At 38.9% G+C, this 26,141-nt stretch overlaps 1 protein-coding gene across 4 annotated transcripts in view; it reads left to right on the top strand.

The window, feature by feature from the left end:
* Positions 1-26,141, top strand: part of SLC39A8 (solute carrier family 39 member 8) — a 61,610-nt gene that overhangs the window by 25,296 nt on the left and 10,173 nt on the right. For 2 of the 4 annotated variants that reach the window (XM_062636726.1, XM_062636727.1), the window contains exons 3-6: positions 18,890-19,058; positions 23,640-23,809; positions 24,343-24,465; positions 25,298-25,465. In XM_062636726.1, the coding sequence (XP_062492710.1) occupies positions 18,890-19,058; positions 23,640-23,809; positions 24,343-24,465; positions 25,298-25,465 (630 nt within the window). Of the gene's footprint in view, positions 1-11,721; positions 12,009-18,889; positions 19,059-23,639; positions 23,810-24,342; positions 24,466-25,297; positions 25,466-26,141 lie in introns of those variants that run through there. The other 2 variants (XR_009968110.1, XM_062636725.1) reach the window with 2 other exon arrangements.

The following is a 26,141-nucleotide window of genomic DNA, read 5'->3' on the forward strand; positions in this document are numbered from 1 at the left end:
TTCTGGCTCTTAAGAAGATACTTTTCATTGGTTTTAGTGAGGGAAAGGCTTAGTTTGTTCAGTGTTAAACAGAGTAGTAGTTAGTGGTACTAAAATAATGTAAAATCTGAAGTTTCAATTCAAGAATGTGAAATGGCTTTAAAACCAGAACAGTTGGTCATTTTTAAGAGCTGCAATGAATAAGTGTTCATGGTATCTTTCTGATGGGAGTTTGTTTTGAATAAATCATTTGGAAGTGTTTAGGACAATCTTGAGTGTTGGCAGTTGTTTTCACATACTGGAATATGAGAATAACTTCACAGTTAATATTAAGTTATTTACTCCTTCAGTCTTGTAGCAGGAGAGATGAAGATTTTCTCCTTCAATTTAGCATTGTGATCAACTCCTACCTGTGTCCAATTTGTGTATGAAGACCATATCCTTGCCAGATTTTGTGATCAAGAAGTCAAATCCTATTGCTTCCTTAAAAAGACCAAAAGGGAAGTTGTGTATATGTACAACCTTTGCCTGGCAATTTAAAGTCACCATTGAATGTAGTATTAGGGCAGGTGTTAGGCATTGTGTTTTTCCATCATGAGGCTAACACCTTTCTCCCGTGTTTGTAATAGCCATCAAAATGTCTCAGAGAAGTCTAATCTTTTAAAAAAAAAATAAAATGAAATAACTTTAAATTTTTGGTGCACTCACCAGAAAACTCCATAACAAAGTATGGAGAAGGCACTGGAAGCAAGAGACCCAGGAACAGCTGCCCTTGAATGGCCTCTGTAGAGTCCTGTCCTTTGGCTTTTGTCAAAGGGGGTGGCGTAAGGCACCAAGAACAACCTATTGCTCTAGCTGTGTCTTCCTCCGCCCCTTGTACTGTGAGGACAAGGAGGTTTTGTTCAAATTTCAAACACTCTCATGTTTCTTACTACCAAGTCAAGTGAAGGACAGAGGGGAAAGGTTTACATTCTAAACAGTAGGGAAACCTACCTGAGAAGACGGAAGTATTGAGATGCAAGTGTCATAGTCACAATATGTATTAGCTGACACTGGCAGAATCTCTTCTCTGTAAACAAAGGTATGTATACTTATAACTAAATTATCTGAATTGTATTTATGTTCTTTTCAATCACCTAGATAGGATTAAGCAAATTCATTTTGAATTTTTGTATGTTTAATAAGTGCACAATAATTCAAGCATTATTTTTAATCACAACAAAAACTTTAAACATCTCTTAGGGGAAAAAAATCCTAAAATACTAAAATGACAAGAAAATACTCTGTAAAAGTGAAGCATGTGTGATGTTGCATCACACATTTAATGATTTATGCCTTGGAAATTCCTAACATTTCACAGAATTGGTAAATTTACAACACAAAACTTGTGTGTGGTTTTGGGTCTTTAACGATGTAACGTGGGATGCTTTAGCAATGTTCTTCAAATTCTCTAGCCATTTAAAACATGAAAGTGCTAACAGATGTACCAATACAATGAAATTATTGTGTTCTTAATAATGTTCTCTATACATCTGAGGAGAAGAAGGTAGTACATGATGCTGAGCTTACTAGCCCTGAGCTGGTAATTGTAATGGGCACTGCAGGAATAAGTTGGCTGCTCCTGCTCTCTTAAACCATTCTGTTTCTGACAACTTCTGATGTTACCAGTCAGTCTGAGATTGCTTCAGATTTCTCAAACACCATCTAAGTGGTTATTATGTTTAAGTATGTTGGAAATGACAAGAGCATGAAAAAATTAAAATGCAGGACCATATTGGAGAACCATTACTTAATTCTGGATTCCTCTGACAGTGTAGTTACAGGTTCAACTCCCCCTTCCTGTCCCCGAAATAGTTATTTAATGCTTTCTAAACCCTTCCTTTGCTATTCCTTGTATGCTGTGAAATCCAAAGATCATGTTTTAATGCTGTGCTTCAGCTGGTCTTTGGCAGAAAACTCGTGGCCTCTTGGCATTTATCACGACCTGACGGCAGATATTTCAGTGACATGGCAGCTTTGCCACACATGAAATCTTTTGCCTGTTGTTTATCTCAAGAGGTGTTAGTGGTGAATGCTTTTCCTAAAAAAAAGAGATTAGCTCAAAGTTTGGAACAGTTAGGGAGGGTCACCTCTTACCACAGTTAGGTTATGTGTTGCTAGAAATAGATAATTTCATGCTTCTCCCATGTTATTGTGACCAACTTTGCTTCCTTGCTCCTAAGCAACAAAATTACAGGATGTCCTTAAATTACAGGGGTTTCTGTGTCTTAAGGTGGTTTTGTTTTGTTTTGTTTTTAATTATTTAATAAAAGTCTTGGTAAAGTGCTTTGCCTCTCAAATTTTGAGCTCACCCCTTTTGCTTCTGTTGTTTAGGAATTTAATCCTAAACACACCCTTGCCCTTGTTGAATGGTGTTTGTAGGAGACCTGTTCTCTAGAGAAACGGGGTGGTGTGCAGTAAGAGTTAAAAAAAAGAACTGCACTATTTGTAAGCTTCCCAGTCCTTACAAACTAATGTAGTATTTTCTTCACCCACGGTTTTTAGGAAGATGAGCTTGTTAAACTGAGTATTCTTGAAACTCTCAAATGAAGGTCATGCTTGTGGTCCCTATTGCTGTTAAATTATTGCTTTGGTTACTGTTCAGTGAGGACTGAAACTGTGTTTACTTATCAGGGTCAATCTGCTCAATCTTTCTTTCCTTAAGAATTGTAATTAACCACAAGCAACTATGATAGGAATCTCAACAACAACGTGGTGTCAGTTGTACTGATAATTGCTCACTTATGAAGCTTTCTGACTGTTTATGCAGTGCTCTTGTATGGTATGGTGGTTTCTACCCAACCCTAAAATGAACCATTTCTAGGGTAGTTGCTTAAGGCCATTTGTTTTGTTTTGTTTTTTAAATTGGTTCTCTTCCAGTTATTAGCTCAGAAAGCACACAAATATGGGAATATATGAAGGTAAGCTGAGAAAGTTGGGGCTGTTCAGCCTGGAGAAGAGAAGGCTGTGTGGAGACCTCATAGCAGCCTTCCAATATCCGAAGGGGGCCTACAAGGATGCTGGAGAGTGACTCTTCACTAGGGACTGTAGTGATAGGACATGGGGTAATGGGTTAAAACTTACACAGGGGAAGTTTAGATTGCATACAGGGAAGAAATTCTTTACAGGAAGTGTGGTGAGGCACTGGAATGGGTTGCCCAGGGAGGTTGTGAATGCTCCATGCCTGGCAGTGCTCAAGGCCAGGTTGGACAGAGCCTTGGGTGTGAGGTGTCCCTGCCCATGGCAAGGGGGCTGGAACTTGAAGATCTTAAGGTCCTTTCCAACCTTAACTATTCTATGATTCTAAGACCTGAAAAACTAGAACAGGAGTTACTTTAGAATAATTTTATGATCTGTTCACGTTGGTATATTTTGTCAGCTCTACAGGTGGATATAGAGGGGCTGTTTCTTCATCTGTAGCAACTTATTGTCTGCTTCTGCAGTCTAGAACTTGGAAAATGCTGTTTCTGCAAGCTCATGAAAACAGGGAAAAGCTGACTTGAACTCCTATGTTTCTTTTCTCCCTGCTGAGCTTCTTTGAAAGGACACCTTTTGTAGGCCAAGCAAACAGAGATCACAGGACTCTTAATTTTTTGACTTACAAATTGTGATTGTAATTCATCCTCTGTTCTGCTTTGCCAGAGAGTCTACTGTGATTTGTACCAGAAGAGCATAAACAGATTCAAAGCACTTAACATAACATATTTAGTCTTCAAAGACCTCTAAAAGTGTTCAGTTGCTAAAAATCTTCTACAGCATTTTAGGGTTAGGATAATAAAACAATGTGTGAATTGAGCTGTAAAATTATCAGACACTTGTGCAGCCAGCTTCCTTAAAATTACTAGTATTGAAGTAGTTCTCTGATTTCTCCTGTGAATTTTTTCATGTGGCCTGCAGTTGCAAATCTGTAACTTGTTCAGGAAGCCTTCTCTGCCAAATGTTTGTACTGTGTTATTCTTTAGCCATTTTAACACTTTCGATTCTGCAGCTGATAGTAAATACACTTTGGAAGGTTGTGGTTGGTTTTGTTTGTTTGGGGTGCTTTTTCTTTTTTCCTTTTTTATTTTTTGCTTTTTTTAAGGTTTGAGTCACCCGTTTCCAAGCTGTTGTAAACAAAGATGGTGAGTCAGTGGAGGTTTTTTAGTGTGCTGACCTGATAATAAGTTAGCATACAGCTTCCAAAACCTTGGGGCTTTTAAAGGTTGGTTGTTTCTTGGTTTTGTGGTGTGTTGTTTGTTTGGTTGTTTTTTTTAAAGTCGTAGAAACTTTCTGGTTCTGTAAACTTATGACTCCTTTAGAATCAATGTGCAGGTACATTCATGACTTCAGCCTTCCCGTTCTGCACATATTATGTATAATGACTAATCAGCAGAACTGGACGTACTCCTGCCTGAGTAAGCTAGGCTTAATGGTGTTAGGCCTAAATGAGAGTACAAGGTTTTGAAGCAAAAATAATTGAATATGAAAAGAATCTGTGGTCACTTACAGATGGTTTTCCTCACACACGCACACCCGTCCTCCCCCCCAAAAACCCCAACACCTGAACGTGCACATGCTGTAACATTAAACTCCAGCACTTACTAAAACTCTTAAGTGTGCCGTGCTGAAGTTACAAATGGCATTCAAAATTCTTACATAAACAGTGATATGAAGTCTGAAAACTACCACCACTATACAGATAGGTATACATTAAATACTTGCTTGTGGGAAATAACTGTTGCATTAACATTCTGGCACTTTGAGTAGCAGTGAGAAAAGGTTCAAACTTACACTACATACTGCCAAAGGCTGTTGCAGATAAGTTAGTCAAATACTGAAATGCCACTGTGCATATACACATCTCTTTCTCTAGTGATAAGTGAGAATGCCAAGGGAATATCTAAATTTCATGTCCTCTTGTACTTTGCTCAAGAGAGTGACGTATCTTGGAAGACAGGGCTCTGTAGGAAGGGTGAATGCCGAAATATTCTGCTTGACTAGAAAATTTGTTAGGCAGAGAAAGTAAAACCAGCGAATGAACACTGATGAACAGCTACTCACTACTGAAATATTGTTTCCTCCTGCATGTGAGGAACCCTCACAGAGGAGCTTTCCCCATTCTTCTCCCCATAAATTCTAGTGAAATCTAGAATGCACTGTGATGTAAGTTGAATCTATTTATCAATCTGCACATGTAACTGAAAGAGGTATTTGGTGAAGGAAGACCTAGTGACATTGTTACCCTTTGGCAGGGCTTATTCCACTCCACAGATTTTTAGCACACAAGCATCAGCTCAATTAAATCCTTGAAGTCAGATGCATCCATGCTCTTCATGAAAATGTACAGAACATGGAAAACAGTAAGAGTTCTGTGTTTCACTGAACTGTGTATATTTTCCTTTAAAGGACAAGCATTCTAAAAATACTTGAAGTACATAAATTACTAATAGCTTTCAGATTCCTAAGATTGCTTTTAAAAAATTTGCAAATTCTATTTATGCTGACACTGAATAGAATCTTCTTTCTTTGCTAGATGCCTTAGACATTAGGTTTAGAGTGCCATGTATAGCCTATGGGTGTATAGCCTGGGGCTGCATATGTTAAAGATTTTTCTATGAATTATTTAGTGGTAGAATATTCTAAGCACCTCTCCTGTTTGTGTTTATGCACAGTCATATTTTGTGAAATAAGCATGGGAATGGATTCTACTGTTGTGTGAACTAAGTCCATAATAACTCAAACGTGTAATGCTTCAGATTTCAACAACCTTCAGATGAAATAGGAACTGCCTTTGGTTGATATTATTGTGCTTCTGCTGTGTATGGTATTAGAAGCTCCACCTTGGCATGTATGAAATCCAAACTTGGCAAGGTTGTCTTGTAGGCAACGTCATACCTAACCATTATACCTAAATGTAAGGGCTTGTATGCATTTCTCTTACCTTTTATAATGTCCTGTCTGGTGCACTTGAATGTCTTGATTATCAGTGTGAGTATTCAATCCTATTTAGTTCTTACGTAGACTCAAAGGCATCTTGTGGCTGTATTCTACTTCATAATTATGAGTTGTCAGAGTTTTAGAAAACCTATTTTCTAATGTCTGATATTGTCCTATAACCTACTGCATCCCAAACTAGGAAAGTGTTAGCTGCAGCTGTGGTTTTCCTCTGAAGATGTCTTCTACCTTATAGCACCTTTTCAACCCTCTCATTTAGGAGTTGTTGAAAAAATAGGCTGGGTTCGGTTTGCCAATCCCAGGAGCCTGGAGAGCACCTATTTTAGAGATATGCTAAGCATGCTGACATGATTTGCAAACTCAGAGCTGAGTTTCCAGGTTTTCAGAAAGAATTTGCTTATTCAAGCATGTTTAGCAGCTGTATTTCCAAGAAACAAAGGGAATGATGTATTGAAGGACACTGATTTATAAAAGTGTCCAGAATAATTATTTCTTCCTAGGTCCTGTAATGGGAGCTTATAAGGCTGTTTTGGTGCCTTCCCAGAAACTGTACTTTTTCACCTCACTGGATTATGAGAAAAAACCTAAATGTCTCCTGCAGCTGGTGTGTCACAGGGTTCATCTTGATCCCTGCAGAATCCAGCCTATAAAATACACCAGCATGTTGTGTCTCAGATATCCTGCTGATACTACTCTGCTTATCTAATCTTACTAATATTGACATATGACTGCTTCTCCTTTATTCTCTGGTAACCCTTGTTCTTTAGATACATACAATTTGGTGAAGATATGTCAATGCAATCTGAGCTTGTAGTTTTCAGACTCCCCTGGGATCCTCTGGTGGATTTAAAGGTCATCATCAGGTAAGAGGTCCTATTAGGCACGTTCCAACAAAACAGGAACTGTTCCATCAATGATTTTGAGACTTAAAGGTTGGGTTTTAGAACAATAGAAAATTTGAATTTCAAAGTGTGTTTGCAAGTCTTGAGGAGAATTGCTGAAATGTTTCACTTTGAATTTGTAAATGTAAGAATCCTTTTACAAAGCTACAGTTTAAAACAAGACTACCTTAACAACAACTCCAAACTGCTGAACTTCCCTCTTTTGACAAAAAGAAGTTTAACTGATAAGAATGTGTAGTGTCTTCAAACCCCCACCCCAACCCCCCAAATTGCAAAAGACATGTATTTTGGCCTAAAAGAATGCCGGAAAAGGGCTCTTCATTAGGGACTGTAGTGATAGGATAAAGGGCAATGGGTTTAAACTTAAGCAGGGGAAGTTCAGGTTGGATAAAAGGAGGAAGCTCTTTGTGTTGAGGGTGTTGAGGCACTGGAGCAGGTTGTCCGAAGTGGTAAACGCTTCATCTCTGGCAGTGTTCAAGGCCAGGTTGGACAGAACCTTGGGTGACACATTTCCAGGGTGAGATGTCCCCGCTCCTGGCAGGGGGGTTGGAACTTGATGGTCTTAAGGTCCTTTCCAACCCAAACCATTCTATGATTCTATGATTTATTTATATTTTTTTTTTTCCCCCAGAAGATGACTCTCCTGTATTTGAGCAATGTGAAGATGACTACTACTCTCTTTTAAGAGAGCTTATTACTTCCTGTCTCTCTGCACACCTGTCTTGAGAACATTGAGTCATGACTCACAGCTCTTGCAGGCTGGCCCAGCTCTCCAGGCACTATCTGACTTCATACCATCCAAGGCCATAGCCCAGCAGATACTAGATATGTAAGTTAGAAGCCTGTTTACCAAAAGAAAATTACAGATGGCCCTAGGCCAAAACTTCAGATTCAAAACAACTTTAAGCTTTGACAGTAGAAACATGACCTAATAATCTTGACTCTGTGCTAACAAAGTGTCAGTGGAATTTTATTAAGCTTATTTTTCTAATGAGCAGCTATGAACTGAAGATAATTTCATCTGCTTATCTCTATTAAAGAGAACTCCTCTTGTGGTTTAAGATCCTTAAATATCTCTATATATTAGTATTTGGAAATGTAGGCAATGAAGATTATTATCTGATTATTTTATTATAGAGATTTTATTTTAAAGATGCTTGCTTAAACAGTATTTAGTCCTAAGGAGCAAATGGATCATATTTCTTCTCAGACGCAGTGTATTTTGGAGTTTCACAGGGAGAGCTAATGAACTGGCTAGTGGAGGGTTGTAGAACAAGTAATACCTCTTGCTGGGTGAAATTGATTGCATAATGTTCACCTTTTGCGGGAGCCAAGCTTCTCAGGTAGTAAACAATACACAACTGATCCCAATAGCACAGCCTCAGAAAAGAAGCATGTTATGATTGATTTACCATAGCAATGCCATTATACCTCTTGTACTTAGAGGCCCATGCCCCAAGCTCACTATTAAACTATTAAAATTAGAATAAAACTCTTTTGTAAAACTTGAGATCCCACTTTTTCAGCTGTTTCACTATATCAGTACAAGGCATTTTGGCCAATATGCCTTAAAGGAAAGATTCCTTTTAATTCTGTAGTTTCAGAAACTGTTCTACTATGACATATATTGTAATATTTTTAGTGTCATTCTATAAACCCAAGCTTTCAAAAATGAGTCAACATCTGCAGATTGATGAGATTCAGGCTTTTTTTATGTTCAGATTTTTAAGCTAAACGGCATGTCTTTTATTTGGCTTCTGTCGTTTTGAGTCTTCACAGTACCCTTTGAGAGTGTTCCTAGAGCTCCAGTCCCTGAATTCCCTTTTAGTATTTGTGAGAACACAGAATTGAGAAGTGCAAGACTCTGGAGCTGGCAATATTGAAAACTGAGTATCTATCTTAGCATGCTATTAATCTGCTGTTTGTTTGGTGTGGGGCTTTGGAAGTTAAAGTACAGCCCTGTGAGCATTTGAGACTGCCTAGCCAAGTTAAAAATGACCCCATAGAACTGCTGGGAATTCACTTACCACAATGAAGAGAATTACTTGGGGAAAATACATGAAAAAAAGGTGTCAGTCCAGTATTTTTAGATATTTACCTAGGTAATTCCCCTAGAAATATCCACTGCTATATGTCATTTCATTCAAGGGTGTTTAGTTGCAGGACATCATTTTTTAATCCTATTTAAATAGTTAATCCAGCTAAGAGTTGAGAGAAAAAGGGTGCAATACAAGAATACAAGGGAGGAGTGTGTCTATTTTACATGCCAAATGACAGAATTGTAATATGATGGCTATTTTCCAGTAGATTTCTTTCAACTGGCTTGAATAACAATAAATAGAGGGTTCTTCTGACTTTGAGGCAAGTAAATAAGACATATGACTGCAAATCCTTCTAACTTTTATGTAATTAGCTACAACTTCACTGAATTTCCAAAGAGAAACCCACTTCAGAGAGGATTTGGTCCTTTAGAAGATTGGAGGAGCTGATTGTGTATTGTCTTGCCTGCTGCCCGTCACCATCTGGTGCGCTGGCACCTTGTGTTAGTTGAAATGTGCTGTAACACCATACAGGTGTAAGAAAAGCAGGAAACGAAACAATAGTGAATCAGGACCGTGAAGTACTGTTGGGACATACTTGGTTTACAGTGTACAAACAGATTGTTCTTTCAGTTTGAGAAGGAGAATTTGGCTGTTAGTATTTGGCTAAGCTTTATCAGACAAGACAGGAACAAAGATCAGGCTTCCTGATTGGGTCTGTACATCGCAACAAGTCTTCAAGTGCTATATACATGATTTGAAAGATACATGACCTCTGGTCTAACTGTTAGTACACCTTTCTATTTCTTGCGGTCTCATTTTGGTAAGACTCAGTATAGAAACTTTTTCTTTTAAACTTGAGCAGTGTGAATGCGTCACTCCTTGAAGAAAAATTTTGGCTGTTGGAAATAGAGCAGGATTTTCATCCTGCAGAGGATTGGCAACAGAGAATAATTCTTAATGGAATTATACAGGAATTCCTTGAGCATTTCAGCATTATGCAAATATAGGCCTAAGAACCAATGCAAATATGAGTTTGTTTAATTACACTCATTTAAATAATCCTTTATTTCCGTTACTGATAAAAAGGAAATCTTAAAATAATTGATTTTGAGATTAACGCTTTGGCCTTGGACAGCAGTGCACTGACAGATCTTTCTGATGCAACCAGCAACCTGTTTTGATTTACCTGTTTTAACCAGTTTGCAGTTGTCTCCAATTTATCTACTGGTCATAAGGCACTTTTCAAATTTAGACTTACAAAAGTTTGAAAATGCTTTCAATAACTGACTTTTTACTAAGGCAGTGTTTAGAAACAGACACACTGAAGAAGGAAATGTAGGAGGTGGCAGTTCTGCTAATGATATTGCAGCCTGAAGAATGCTGCGATTCCCTCAGCAGCAGAGGAAATCTGGTGTTGATTTCCCTGGAAGTGACCCAAAATGCACATGGAAAAGGAGAGGTGGGTAGGGTGGAGCAGCTTCAGCCCCAGGGTACCGTCATTTGGAACGTACTGCAGCTAAATTGTGCCAGGGCTGTTTAGGTGCCACCAACCAAGTGCAAGGAAAGAATGAAAGTACATTAGCTATTTGGGCTCTAATTCAGGAAGAGTAACAGGATTTCCAGTATGATTGTAGCTCTGTAGATATTTAATTCCCCCCTTTTCATACCCATCCCTCTATTAGTGGGTTATGCTGCAGCCATTTTTTTATTTTATTTTTTTTTTTTCCATGCTAGATTCAGTTTGCATCAGGGATTGGAAGTTGTTTATGAAGGATTTATCCAAACGAGTTCTGCTGCTTGTGAAGTATCTTTAACCATGGCTCCTTCTTTCCTGCTGTTACCAAGACTGCTTGGCACACACAGTAAAAAAATTCCAGTTTCAGAAAGTCTGGAACTGGGGACAGTGTCTCATCTCATGTAATTCAGCTCAGTTACACACACAGAGGTCTAAATGAGAATCTGTTAAAAAGCCATGCCTCTAAAAATACACTGTCTCTGCCCACTACAGGGATACATAAGAAATTTTGTAACAGGCGGTTACAGAATAACTTGTTAATAGTACAAATCCCTCCTGAGCTAGAGCAGCTAATACATGGCTGCTGTCCTGAAACCTGAGGATTTTTATCTCAACTACTTGAGCGATACTCCTCGGGAATATAATCCTGAGACCAGTCACAATTTTCTCCTGTCTAAAGGCATCCATGAAACAGCATGGGGTTATGCGTTAAACCTTCCTAAAAAGGTAGACGAGGCACAAATCCGTGTCTCAACCTGCAGGAGGGAGGGGGCCTTAGAGAAGCGAGTTGCCTAACTGCTGCCAACCTAACTGCTCATTCCAAGGTCCAGATGCCTCGACTGTGGAGATACTGTTGACGAGGTGAGGTGTGTACCTCCCTGTGGGCCTGGCCTGCGTCTGGACCTTGGCCTCGACTGTCCCATCTGGTATTTGTGGGTCAGGGCATGTGGAAGCGGGGTCTTGCCTGGCGGAGGGAGCAGGCTGGGCTCGGCAGGTACCTCTGGAAGCAGCCCTTGGGGCGGCACGGAAAAAGCTGTATGCCGCCGTGGATATGGCCGGTGGTTGTGTGACCCTTGGTCCCGGCGGCAGGGCTGGCACCAACCGGGAGTTTTGCAGCCTTCCAGTTTGCGCCATGTGCGAGGGGTCAACTCCGGACAGCCCCCTGCGCCCTTCTGCCCTAGCGCAGGCCTCTGGGGACGGTGAGAGCCACGGCGGGGACCACAAACCGGGACGAGCCCTTGGGGACTCCCGCAGGGGCTGGGGAGATCGCAGCAGCTAGCGGTGCCCGCCCCGTCTCGTCTCCCCACTACGCCCCCCGGGGAGGAGCCGGGCCGGGCGGGCGCTGCTCCCGCCCCGCGGAGCCCTGGGCTGGTGGGCGGTGCGGAGGGCTGCGCCGTGCTGCGCGCCCAGCGACACTCGCCGTGTCCCGCGGGGCCGGAGATGCTCCCATCGAACGCCTTCGCCGACGATGTGCTGCGCGTCTTCGGGGCCAACCGCAGCCTGTCGGCCGCGCAGCTGTCCGCGCTGCTGCACCGGCTGGGCGCCGCGCCGGCCCTGGGCGCCGTGCTGCCGCTCACCCACCTGCACTACAACCAGGTACGCGGGGGAGCCAGGCTCGTCCGGCTGCCGCTTCGGCTCCGCGGCCGCAGTGAGGGCTGGGCTAGAAACGCGCGTCCAGGAACCAGGGCGCCCAGCAGTGAGGACTCCGCCGTAGGTTCCTCAAGCTGATCGCCGTCGTGTTTCCTCACGTTGAAGCGGGGAAAGTGGGAGGGAGCAGATACCTCCTGGGGCGCTGGGCCCGGATTTCGGGCAAAGGCACCGGTCCGCTGTGAGACCAGAGTGCGGAGGGAAGGAACTGCCCCATCCATCAGTGCGGTGCTGCCGTGCGGGGCTGCCCGTGGGATTAGCTCTACCTCTTCACTGCTCAGCGTTTAAACTGGTACTTTTCCCGTGTAAATAGCATCTGGAGAGCAGCAAAAAGTGTATAAGAGTTGTATAAGCAAATCTTCGGGACTTGTTAAAATACAATTGTCATGTGATAGCACAAACTTGATAATAGGCAGATCTGGTTGTGTGAAGAAACTTTCAGAAGTGTTCACATCTCTCAGCTGAGTGCAAAGCGTACACCCATTAATTAATCTACTAAAAGCTGCTGAAAAATGTTTAATTTGCTGACTAAATATTCCTGGAATATTACTTTTTATAAAAATATGTTACTCTGTTTAGTGTCTCCATACAAAACTCAGACCTTGCTGCTACTTTTAAAGTCCATGTAATTTCGTATCGTATTTCATTTCATCTGTTTGTTTTTTTGAAGGAGATTCTTGAGGCTGGTGGAGATTTCCTTATGCTCAGGAGCCAGGGACATGAAGTCAGTCACAGAAATGAAAGGAAAGCAGGGGTGACTGTTTGCTCTGGTTTGCTTCCACTGCTTAAGAAACAGAAGAGGCACAGTTCTAGGGACCTTGAGAAAATTGTTCTGCATTTGGAGTAGTATCTCTTTTGCGTGTTCTGTAAGGGAGACAAACCTTGGATAAGCAAACTTTGTTTTAGAAAGAGGGCAATTCTGATGTCTTCTAATGTCTAAAACTTACAAGAGGTTTAATTGGGAGTTAATGACACTGAAATCAGTGTAGTATTCAGTATAAGCATGGCAATATTTCCATAGTCACTGCTTTCAAATCTCACAAATTGAACACTGTTCCAACACAGTGTATTAAAAACATAAACATTCCCCACCACACATGCTAAATACAAGTTTGCAGTGTTGAATATGGCTATGAAAAGGAGCTTTCTTTCAAAGGGCATAGAAATGAGTTGATTCTTCAGTCCTTCAGGTTTTTTCTCTGTAAAAGCACGTAGCCCTCGTACACAGGCTTTGGCACAGGATACAAAGGGGAAAAAAAAGTAATACTTTCTTATGACTGTAAATGTGTGTTCCCTGTCAGTCATTTGAATTTTAACTGAGACTTTTTTTACAGTCCTGTTCTAGTTGTGTCCATTTTGAACAATATCTAGGGCACTGTACTGAAATGTGCATACTTTTTTCTGCTGAGTTACTTGTATTTTTTTTTTAAAATTGGCCTTACAGCTGCTTTATCAGCCAGTACCTTTTAAGTAAGTGCATTTTACCTCCTGGCTTTTGATCCCTCATAGATGTTAGGTGTATCGATGACTTGGGGCAGGTGGTACATGCAAAAGAATACATATACAAAGTAGATCATACATGATCATTTTCAAACTCTTAATGCTTACAAGTTGATAATTTAGAGTATCTGCTGTTATGAAAGAATACAAAGTAGATCATACATGATAATTTTCAAACTCTTAATGCTTACAAGTTGATAATTTAGAGTATCTGCTGTTATGAAAGAAGACACAAAGTGGCCTAATCTTTGTGTGTTGGAAGACATCAGATGCCTAAGCTTTACCGATTCTCTGTAAAGGAAAATAAATGCCTCTGGAGAATAATTCAGGTCTTTCTCAGGCAGGCCGAATCCATTCAGGCTGCATAAATATCTGACTACAGGAGGAAACAAGGTTTATCTTAAACTTTCAGTTCTTAACTTCAGTGTCCAGAGCTAGTGGGGTGACTCCCAGGCCTTTCTTATAATCAAGATAACACACCCCTGCTCTGTCAGAGAGTCCCTTATCCAAGCCTGAAGTAATTTTTAGTGGAGAGCTGATCTGTAAGGGGCAGGTGATACAGCACTTCAAAACCCAGTAGGAACAGTCTGTGTTCATTTCAGCCCAGAACTGGTGTTTAGTTTTAATGTTTTGTTCATAACAATTCTGTTAAGTGTATTAATCTTACAAGAGAGGGTCCACCAGAAGCTGTTCCTTTTTCTTACAGTTTGAAGGAGTCTGGATGTGTAAGTCAGAGGAAAATGAATGTTTGATTTCTGTTTTCCTTTGATACCAAGTTGACACGAAAAGATAAAGGAGAAGAAAATATTATTTAATTTGTTGATGATGGTATTTGAATATGTGCTCTTGTAGGCATTTATGGTAATGTATGTCCTATAGTGTCCATGAAGATGTTAATTTTTTTCCTGTAAAAGACAAAAAAAAAAAAACCCAGTTTTTGGGGGGCACTGTTTGGAATGTTTGAATTGTCTCCAGTCACTTATGGTTTTGGTCTCTTTTTTTTTTTCCTTCAAGCACTTTTATGTTTGTATTTTCTTATATAAACATATATTTCTTATATATATATGTTTATTTAAGAAAATGTTTATATTTTATATAATTTTATATTTTCTTTGCTCTTCATTTTTTCTGTTATCACCTTTGCTTCATATATAAACTGACATATGGTCAGAGAAATAAGTAGTAACTGAGCAATCTCAAATACTATTCACTGCTGGCTTTTCACATTTGACTGTGAGATTCCAACACATTTTAGTCCTACTAATAATGATAAATTAGCAATTTCAGTATAATAGATGCTGGCATGTTTACTCACTCTTTATTTTATTAAGAAGATTTAAAAACATGGAACTATATTTGATCTTCTATCATTGTTTAATTGTAGTATGATAGCAATACACGTGTGCTGAAGGATCAAATTACACGCTTAAAAACTTTGGTCAAAAAATACATGGGAGGTAAATGGGCACTGGAAAAAAAGCTTCTTAACATCACCTTTATTTTGTGCTTTGACGTAATCAGTAAGTGCTAAAATCGTGCTCCAACTTCCTTCTCTGAGTTTTCTAAATCTGTGTTTATGCCAGTCTAGATGTTATGCCTGGATACTGTGTCTTAATGTAATGCATTTTAATTTTTAACAAAATATTTGGACAAAATGAAGTTAAAATCTTTACTCTTATTCATGAACAGATATAAGTAATTTTTACCTCAGAAAAGAGTCTGATGTTTCCTGGCCAGTGAGAAAATAAATAGGCTTACTTGTTCTACCCTGTAAATGGCTTATTCCTACAGTATCTTCAGCAAATTTCAGCATTCATGTACAGTGTTCAGCTCCCAGCATGAACAGCTGCCTTGAACATGTCAGGGTCTATGTGAAACCAGTACAGCACACAAATGCAAACCAGCTTCATCTGGTTTGACTCTCATGGAGTGCTGCTTCTTGAAGGCATGGTGGTCTCCTACCATCCAGTTCTTACCCGTGCTGAGTGACAAAAAAACTGTCACCACATCAGCTTTAGATGCTTTAATTTGTTACAAGTAAGTTGGGGAAGACATAGTTGTATGTCTCTACTTTGCCTGATCCAGGCTCAGGCTAAGTAAAATAATAAAGTAAAAATGCTGGTCATGTAGGTATTCACTGCATTCTTTCTTTCCTGTTGCTGCTGAGTGACCCACTGATCAGCTCTGGTGTGGGCTAGGCTAGTATTTAATCTGGCAAGATCAAGAAACTGCAGTCCAGGTTGCTGCTGGGTATCTTTAGTATTTCACATGTGGAATGCTACAGATAAAACAAAGGTAGAACAAAGATAAGAAAATGGCTGAAGATCAGAAGAAGGACTGCAAGATGGTTGGTACTGTATTATTTTTTGTTAATTTTCCAGATAGAGGGCCTCTCTGCATTTGTCCCATCCTTTCCTTCAGAGGATGTGGTGAGCTGGCATTTGCTTTGTTTATAACTATACAGGTGTAAAGAGATTCTAGATAGTTGGGTGTCATTTTATTTAATTTACCATCTTAAAGAAACCCAACCCATATTGGTCAATCATTTTTGGGAGAGCCTTGCTAGGAGAAAAGTGAACATCTGTTTGAATAACCTAGTTGATAGCTTTTTTTGTTAGCCTGAATAGTTTGTATAAATTCTACTAGTTTAAGTCCTCCCCAGTTTTAATGAAAACATTTTTTAAGTTATTTTTTTTAACAGTTCAGGGACCTGATCGCTTATGTCATATCTTTTTTGCAATTGTTTATTAAACTCTTGGTGACAGTCACATTATGGCCAGTTCCCTTACCTAACAGGCTTACTGAATAGCAGGGGGCAGACATGATGGTAGTCCTGGTAAGCCAGGATATCATTCTGAGTCCCCTGTTCCATGAGGCTAAATTTCCTTATGTTTTTACAGCAGTGTGGCTGTCTTAATGTATTTATTTGCCAAAGATAAATGCAGTTTTGCAATGTGCACACGAGTTGCTCCAGTCCAAGGCTTCCAATAGATCTAATCTTTTAATTAATCCTTTAATTGTTTCAGTGAACTCATGCAAACTTGCTTTTTAGCTCTTGGATGTATGTAGGAGTTTACTGTGAGGATGAGGTGACTTACAATAATGAATCATTTATAGGAATCATTATCCTATGGGTTTGCCCCTGGTCAGAATAATGACAGTAATTAAATAAAATGCTGTTTGTCATCTTCATATAAAAGAGCTCTTGTCCGTGGTATTTCTTGTTCGTTTGTTTGTACCTATCCAAAGTTACAAGTCTCAAGTTTACTATTCATGCTGTGTCTGATTTATGTTCTCTCCATAATCTATTTTTCTACCTACAACATGGTTTGGATTTTTGTGAACTAATAGTGATGCTAATATATTAGTATTTTAAAATACCAGTAATCCATTCTGTATTTCTAGGAATGAGATAGTTAAAGGTGATTTCTCTTAGAGACAGTTATGTTAGAGACAGCTTGATTTTCTAAGTTTTTTTTTCACTGCAGACTTCCAGAAATGGCTCTATGAGCCAGTAATACAAGAAACACCATATAGGAACTGTTCCTCTAAACCACAACTATCCTTTCTTTGTTTCACTGGACATATTAGCCATTTATCTTGCATTAATCCATAATATGGAGTTAACTGTAAAATGGTTAGACACATAATCTAAGTTATGTTTAGAAAGCTCCAGAGGTTCATGTATTGGGCTGCTAAAGGCTGTCTCTCGAGTGATGCACTACTTCCATTGAGATTGATTGGACCAATGTGCTTGAAAGCAAAAAAAACCACATTTTCTGTTATCAAGTTATATTTCTTTTATAAGTGATACTTTGACATTAGCTGAAAGAGGAAAGTATATGTACATTGCTTGTATATATTTGAGTCTTCAAGGTCTCATGGCTTTAACAAAACTTATATTTAAGTTCAGTCATGTACTTGGAGTGCTCTTATAGACTGGGTTGTCAAAGAGGAAGCACAGAAGCATCTTGGATGTAATTTAGTTGGGGGTAACTTGAATTGGCTTGCATGTTCTCTTCCTCCAAGCTGAATCAGAAATAGTTACAGTCAAATGTTGTGTGCATGCCTTTCACCTTTTGGACAGTAGAAAAATATGCATTAATGGAAGCGGAAGCAGCTCTGTTGAAATAAATGACTTGCAGTTGCTTTGGCTTATCTCTAGAAGGAATTTTCTTTACAAATAATAATCTTGCGTTATTGGAAGTGTTGTGGAATCTGAAGGCAAAACTGAAAAGTGCAGGGAGTGACCATTTGTTTTTTTATTTAGCTAAGGCTTCCAGTGCTTTACTTTTGCAACCCCACTGAGATTTGCTACAGGGAGACTTATACTCTATATTAGATATCCAGATAGAAGTAAAAAAGTTGATTTTTTTTTTTTTTTTGGCTTGAGACTCAACCTCTGTATGCATTTATTGTACAGCAGAAAGCCAATTCACTTTTGTTTACACTCAAAAAAGAGCACTTTTTCCTTATTGATTGTTGTAGAAAATAGTGAATGTGAATAAATGGAAAGTGTGAGATGAAGGACTTCAGCAGTATAGAACATTTCATATTAAAAATACTATTTTTTTTTTCTCTAAATGTATATTTTAAGATACTTCACGGACTAGAGACATATTTTTGATTGAAAGTAAGAAACAGAGCAACCAGCCCTGCCCCTGGCCTGGGTTAGTGCTGCTAAGTACTTTTATCCTTGACCTCTTAGATACTGTTTCTGTCCTGAGCTGAAGGCTAAGTGGAGATCTCATTGGAGTATGGGACGGTTTTACAAAACAATGTTTGCTGTTAACAATTATTGCTATAAAATGTATGAAAAAATGATAAATGCTACTAATGTTTAGACCATTTTTAAACATCTGGTTTGGGGAGGTAAGAAGTGCATTTTGTAAGGTAGCTATGGATTCTTGTATGAATAAGGGGCCACTGAATTACCAGTCATTTTCTGACATAATTCTGTCACTGAGACTTTAACTGCATCTAGTCTGTTCTTCTATGTAATTATTTCGTTATTACATGAGATTATAATTACTTTGAGCTATTCCTCCAAATATATTGTAAGGTTTAACTGTCCTGGTTCATAGGGCACAAGATTTGCAAATGTCTACTTAGAACACGTTTTGTTGATTTGTGATTTATCTGAAGATACTTCAAATTGCTTTTGCTTCACATTAAGCAGAGTGGTTTTATGCACAAGGCGCAGTGTGTACGCTTCCTTGAAAATGTGTCACGGTATTTTCATGTTGTAATTCTTGGGTTTTTCACTGTATGACTTATTTCTTGGTTTTGCATTAATGTATTAAGTTGATAAAATCCTTGTTTTGTTCCAGTGCTTGACTGGTGAGGAAATTTTTTCATTGCATGGGGTACCGAACAACAGTCTCGTATCATATTCAAACTTCTCCACGATATGTCCTGCTGTTTTGCAACAGCTCGTTTTTCACCCATGTGATGATCAGGAAAATTTTGTGGATACATCTAAACCACATTCTTTACAAGGTCAGTTAACATTAATTGCATTTATACTGCTACTGAGGTGGGGTTTTCTTAGGGGAATAGCAAGCATTTGTCTATATGTAATAGGACTATCTTGTTTAGGAGGATGTAGTTGTAAAGTGGTAATATAAAATTAAAATATTGCTTCAGGTCAGTGAATTATCTAAACAAATATCCTCTCTTGACAGTGATCTATTCAAAGTGTTCTAGAGAAGGGTGAAAGAACCAAGTATCTTGTTATGGAATAACTTAGCTCTTAAAGGAAGAGTCCTTGTGACTTGTTTTATTTGGATAATGGTTTGTGCCTTGAAGTGTAAGGACTCTCACTAATAGCTGGTTAAAAGGACAGAAGATGGAAGTACAGAAGGGAAGTTTGTGCAGGTGATATACAGTGGGAAATTGGACTTAGGGGGATGTGTATGAACCAAAGCAAGTCAAGGTAAAATATTTAAGGGACTGCTTTCAAGTGGAATAATTTGCAGGTGGGAGTCATGACATCAAGGGAGCCAGTGACTGTTTTACTGAGGGAAAATACTCATATCCTTTCCAAACTCCAACTCCTGCTTTTATTTCATCTTCTGTGCATGTGGAACATCATCACATGGCTGAGTATCCTTCCTCCTTTTTTCCTCACTGTTATTTCAGTACTTACTATGTACAAAATTGTACAGTGCATTATAAAGTGTAGGACAGGGAAGATTCAGCTGGTTAATGAAGGTGCTTGTTGCACTGACAAGGATCAAATAGATAATGGCCTGTTTTGTCTATTTATTTGTCTCAGTATTCCAAATAAATTTATTATTTCAAGGGAATCAGCTGAAATAAAGTCAAAAGTTAGGATCTTTGATGAGCAGGTGCCTAATGTCAGTATTTGTGAGAGGAGTTACAACAGTATTTTTCATAAATTTTCATAACTTTTGCAATGTTAGTATTAATAACATTCTGGTTAATATAAGAGATGATATTTATTAAGAATCACAGATCATTCCTAAAACTTAGCTATGTCACTGAATAATTAAAATTATATTTGATTAATCACTGAAGCCATAGCATCAATTTACCATGGTTGTTCTAGATGGCTTATACTGTATGAGGGCACATAATGTCAAGAAGTCCATAATATCTGCACTGGAGGGTAGGATCTGTCTTTCTCTGTTTTTTTATTTGGGGCTGTTTTAAGTAGGTTGTACATGGAAAGCTTGACCTGTAGTTAACCTTAGCTGTTTAGACCATCCCTCTTGTTTTTCTTTTATCCTGCCAGTTCAGAAGCTATGTCCAGTAGGCAGATAAGCAAGGCAGCCTTATCCCTGCCCCTCCCTTGGCCGCAGTGTAAGAAATCTGCAACGCCTATGGTTTTAAAACCACAAGTATATGAAGCTGTGACACAATGACACAATAGTGGTACCTGTTTGGAAGGGGGCTCAAAGGAAGGCTTTTGGAAGCCTTCACAGAAAGGCTCGGTGCCAAATGCAGATACCAATTTACACACACCCCCACCCTATCACAAAATTAGTTTGTATTGTGGCAGCATTGAGATGAGCTGATTTCAGTTGCTGTCCATGAAGCAAAATCCTCTATGTATGTTTCCAGCTGCGTTTAAGTGAATTTTCTGCCCAGTGACTCCCACACACATAATGATACTCTGTATTCCAAAATGCAAATGGACAAGACATACAGAAGAAACTAGCACAGTAAGCTTTATCAGGCAGCTACTTGCAATAGCAGAAAAGTGCTGCTGAAGCAGAGTAGAAGTTGAAATGCAGTATCTGGCTTGTCTTTTTCCTTGCGGTCTGTATAACTCATATCTAACCTGGCTGACCCTGGGGGCACACTCATGTCCTCCCCTTTCTTGCTTCTCTGAAAGATAATGGGAGAGGTTTATAGAGCTACTTGAAATAGCTGGAAATGTACACTAGTGTTGCCTCTGTCCAAGCTCTGTGCTCTCTGCTTGGCTTCCTCAGAAAGTTATTCATACACTCATTTCCCCTTTGTCCTAGGACAGGACTAAGGAAAAGTTCGAGCCTGCCTCGAGAAGGCCCAGAGCAGTCATTCCACTTCTCATAAGGCACAGTGCTGAGCACTGGTGTTCTAAGGAGGGTACCTTACTTTCACTCCTGCCATTTTGCTTTTTGGATTTGGGTATATTGGTTATCATCTCTCTGTTGGGGCTACAGTTCTAGAGACAGAAAGAATAATGGGAGTTGGCCAAGGCTGACCGTGCCACCAGTCCCTGAGGAAGAGAGTCTGTGTCCTAAGCAGAATGCTCTGCTCTGATGCAAAAAGATTAACCAGCTTTGAGGTACACAGCCTTAGCTTAGTGTGGATGGAGTCCCAGTGAATAAAACCACTTTTAAGACAGTGGTGCCTACGTGATACTGTGAAATACAGTCCACAATGCAGGAACTTTTGCAATATTGGTTGTCTTGGAATTTTATCAACCCCTCCACCCCTATTTCCTATTTGTGGTATTTTTCTTGAAGTACCAGTTCCTGTACTTGTGTAATTATGAGCTAATACTGTTTGGTTTTGTTTTTTTTTTCCTTTCTAATTACACTTCAGGTCTTTTTGAACTCAAAGAAAAACTTGACACAAGGCCCGCGAGCACCTTCCTAAAAAATGTATAAGAAAGATCTTAGATTTATTTTATTCTGTTAAAAATTTCATTAGTTTAAATTAGTCCCCATATTGCTGAGGCTTATTGCAGTGAAATACCTAGGTCGGATAATACTTAATTTATTCTTTCATTGAGGTTGTTTAATTGCTTATTTTAATTTCTCCTTATTCTTCCACTTTGGGTGAGTATATCAGCACCAAAACATCAATATGTAAAATCCTAAATTCTTTGGGCTATCCAGATCTAGGGGATACTATATCCCAGTGTATTAGAATATGTGCCTACTTATGAGCACAGGCCCATTAATTCATTATGAGACATATTCCATTGCATTAAGCATACAAAATGGTGACAGTTGTATCATTTATAACATGTACTTCAAGATAAGTGTCCCAGTATGTTTTGCTGTTCCGAACTTTCAGCATGAAAGTTAGACCATTTGTTAGTGAAACTACAGTATTGTGAAAACTTGTCTCACAATTTGGCAGTAACCTATTTTTTTTTCTTTGTGCTTGGTTTTAAGCTCCATTCTTGTATTGTTTTTATCATCCACTGATCTACACACACCATTTGTAAATTTATCCTCTTTTGTTGCAAAAAGTAATTAGTACTGGGTCTTACAATTTTTGAAACTTGTTCTAATTTACTGTGTCTGATGAAGTCATTCAGGCAAGCACACTGTGCACTTCATATCTGATAAATGGGGTTTTTATTTTCTAACTCAGTTTAAAATTGTGCTCCCATAGTAATCCCAGACTGTAAACAGTGGTTTGTGACTCATGATGGCTTTGGAAGACCATGTGTTTATTATAGATTTGACTTAAAAAGAAATAATTTACAAGCTGAATTGGCATTTATTGTAATGGAAATTTTTCTCCTGTATAGCTTAGTGAATCTACCCTATCTAGTTGTGTGCTTTTCCCTCGCTCTGTCTCTCAAAAATGGCAAATGAATGTTTGAACTGGCATGATTTACGTTTTGCAAATGCTTTAAATGTTTCTGATGCTTTCTGTTCTTGACATTATATAAAATTCATTGCATATAAAGATTGTGACACTTTGCAAACAAAGCAGTCATCCCAGTTGCAGGTAAGGAATCTAGCTTAGTGTGTTTGCCAATTGCGTTGCAGGAAAGTTAGGCTGCAGATCGTAATCTGATCTGTTAGTTTCTGCTATGCAGAAAGGAATTTATGGTAACTTCTCCACATACATATTGTAAAACAGTGGCGCAACTGTCTGGATTATATCAAACTGTTCTCATATAACCAACATTGTGTCGACTTTGGCTGTTATTTGTAGTTAATTTTTATGGATGAACCCATTGTCTTTGTGGATAACTTTGTGGTTCTGTGGAATCACTTGAGGCAGTGTTGTAGACCTCTTCACTGCAACCTTTAAAGTTTTTTGCCATACTCACAGAGCTCATAGAATGTTTTGGGTCGGAAGGCACTTGAAAGAGTGTTAGGAACAGAAAGTCACCACCTCAGGATGAATTGAAGGAGTCATCCTTTATCAGGAAAGATGTTTTGGATCTAGTACAGCCAAGACAGCAGGCTTTGTATCTTGTGGCGATCTAATCTTGTGTTAGATCCAATGGCTATTACATCTAACCCTGGGACTAGTAAGAATCTTTGCCTTATGTCTATGCTATAGCTACTTGGACTATTGGCCTAACCCTTAATTTTTACTCTTCTGACTGTAGAGAGACCTGATTTATACTAGCAGCAGATAGGCTGTTCCAGATCTTGCACTAGCAGAGTTTCCATTTTTAATATGGTAGTCCTGGACAATATTTCCAGTTATTTCCTTTCTGCAGGTATGTATCTTAAGTATCTATGCATTTGTGAAGTATAACTTCAACAAAGGAACCACTCTCCTTCCTAATTCCGTGTTAATTTAGCTGTTAGAAAAATTGCAAACAGCCTGAAGTGGGTGTTATACTAAAATATATTTCTCCTTGTTTGTCCACAGTTTGGGGATTTGGGTTCCTGGCTGTGACTATCATTAACTTGGCATCACTTCTGGGATTGATTTTAACTCCCCTATTAAAGAAGTCATATTTTCCCAAGGTTTTAACCTACTTTGTGGGCTTGGCCATTGGTACTCTCTTTTCTAATGCAATTTTCCAGCTCATTCCAGAGGTAAGCAAGGGGAATCATTTGGTTTTCGTATTAGTTTCTAAAGGTATTAATTTTAGAAGCATGATGCAGTGGGGTTCTGTGTGCGGTTGCAGTCTCATTGTTGATGGGGTTCAATACCATCTCTTTCTGGCTGGGTGAGAAAAGCCATCGAGATGTATGTCTAGTTGTAACATGGGAAAGACCAAGGACTATCCTGCCTCTAGGCAGAAAGAGAAATGCATTAGATAAAATGCTAGTGACTCTTCATGGGCTACAGGCTAGACTCTCCTTGTCTTGCATTTTACTGCTGTATTCTGCATTTAAAGTTCTACTGAATTCAAACACTGTTAACATTTAATCCAAGTTAAAGAAAAAAAAAATCTAAAAAGATCAGTACCTTTCATAATTTCAGCCCCATGGAAACTTATGGTCAGCAGAGAGACAGTCTGTAGTTTAGCAGAGTATCTGTGTGTGTGTGTAGATTGTTTGCTTGTCTTTCTGTAAATGTGCTAAGATTACACATTAATTTGCATTGTTTTTTTCTTCACTGTTAGGCATTTGGGTTTGACCCAAAAGTAGATAACTACATTGAGAAAGCAGTTGCGGTGTTTGGTGGATTCTATATTCTGTTCTTTGTGGAAAGGATTCTTAAAGTCATATTGAAGATCTATAACCAGGTAATGAAACGTATCACTAACTGAACAAGCCTTGCTTTAAGTACCTGTCGTATTTTGAGGTACTTGGTAGTTTAATAAAATGGTTTTCCATTTTACCTGAGGAATTCAGTCTTACTGTGTATTCTGACATAACTGTTTAAAATCCATATGGATAGGGGAAGCAATCTCACTTTTTTTAGGGAGTTGAAAGCAGAGCTGGGAATAGAATCCAGATGTGACTGTGGTCTGTTGTCACTGACATGTGCTTCAGTTGCTCTCAACTGTCAAGTCATTGCTGTGCTAGCTAAACACATCAGAAAAAAGTGGAAATACGTAAGAGCTGGAGCAAATGGAGTCTGCCCCTAGAGCTCCCCTTCTGGCAGGAGAAGTCAGTCCCTCCCAGACTGGCTGGTATTGAAGATTCTGAAGATTAACTGTCCCGCATTTGTAATAACTGCACCCAAAAAGAAAAGGAAGAATTTGTTGCCCTTTATTTTGGGGAATGGTTGACAAAGGCTGAAACGTCTATTTGACAAGCAGCCATGAACAGCTAGCAAATGTTGGTCACTTATGGTCGTGTGTTCAGCTTGGGAGGTTGTGCATAATGGACAAAAATGAAAAATCCCCACATGTATTCTGATTAGCTGAAAGTAAGAGACACAGTAGGAACTTAGATACATTCGGAGTTCATTTAAATACTTAAATGTTTACTGCTGCCCATTTAAACTTTTGTTGAAAGCAAAGCAGCATGAATATGATGCCCCCCAACTTATTCTTTTTTGTCTCTATATTCTTATTTTTGTTACTATGCTTTTGTTTTAATTAGCTACCTACTTACTTATTTGTCACCTAGGCTGGCCATAATGACTCTGAAAACAGTGGACAGAATCATTCTCAGGAGAAGCCTAACCCACCCAAAACACTGCCATCCAGCAATGGGGGGACATGTTATGCAAATTCAGCTGTCATAGAGAGCAATGGAAATCTTGGTTTCGACAGCATCAGTGTGGTCTCAGCACAGGTGTGAAAATTATGTCTATTTATTTGTTATATCCCTGCCAATCTTATAAGCACATCTGACGGGAGAGTTAATGCAAATTTTTATTACTTTTGTCAAATTTTTGTACATTTATAGCTTTTACCTTGCTTGAGCAAGCTTGTGAAAAAAAGTGTGGGGTTTTGGGCAAGCTTACAAAAGCTGAATGATGCATTCAATTTGTAGTCAACAGAAAGAACTAATTAGTATCAGTGTCAGGGTGGGTAGAACAGAGATATATTTAATCAGATAATTTAGTTAATTTTGATTTTGTTATTGTTTTGCTTAGAAGAGTGATACTGTTTTTCTGGATAAAAGTGATAATGTGTTTCAGTGTTTCATGATCCATATTGTGTTCCTGACTACGTAAAACTGTAAATGTGAGAACTTGATTCCTCTGAATCAATGGTTAATGAGGAAAACCAATACAGTATGTAACTTCCATGCAGTATATTGTGCTACTCCAGTATACTGTGGGATTTACAGAGCTAGTATGTTGAGACAGAAGCCATTCCTCCTGGTGTAAGTTTTATTATTTCAGATTTGTTCTTTTTATTTCTCTATGTTTGTTTTCATACTACAAACATGACTTCCTTCTGTCTGAGAAGAAAATGGAAGCAGGGAAAGAAAGCTGATGTGCTTCTTTACTCTTTTCCAGTAC

Source organism: Pezoporus occidentalis, unplaced genomic scaffold, assembly GCF_034315485.1.
Source record: "Pezoporus occidentalis ecotype Australia unplaced genomic scaffold, CSIRO_AGI_Poc_V1 ctg49, whole genome shotgun sequence".
In the NCBI taxonomy this organism is placed as follows: domain Eukaryota; kingdom Metazoa; phylum Chordata; class Aves; order Psittaciformes; family Psittacidae; genus Pezoporus; species Pezoporus occidentalis.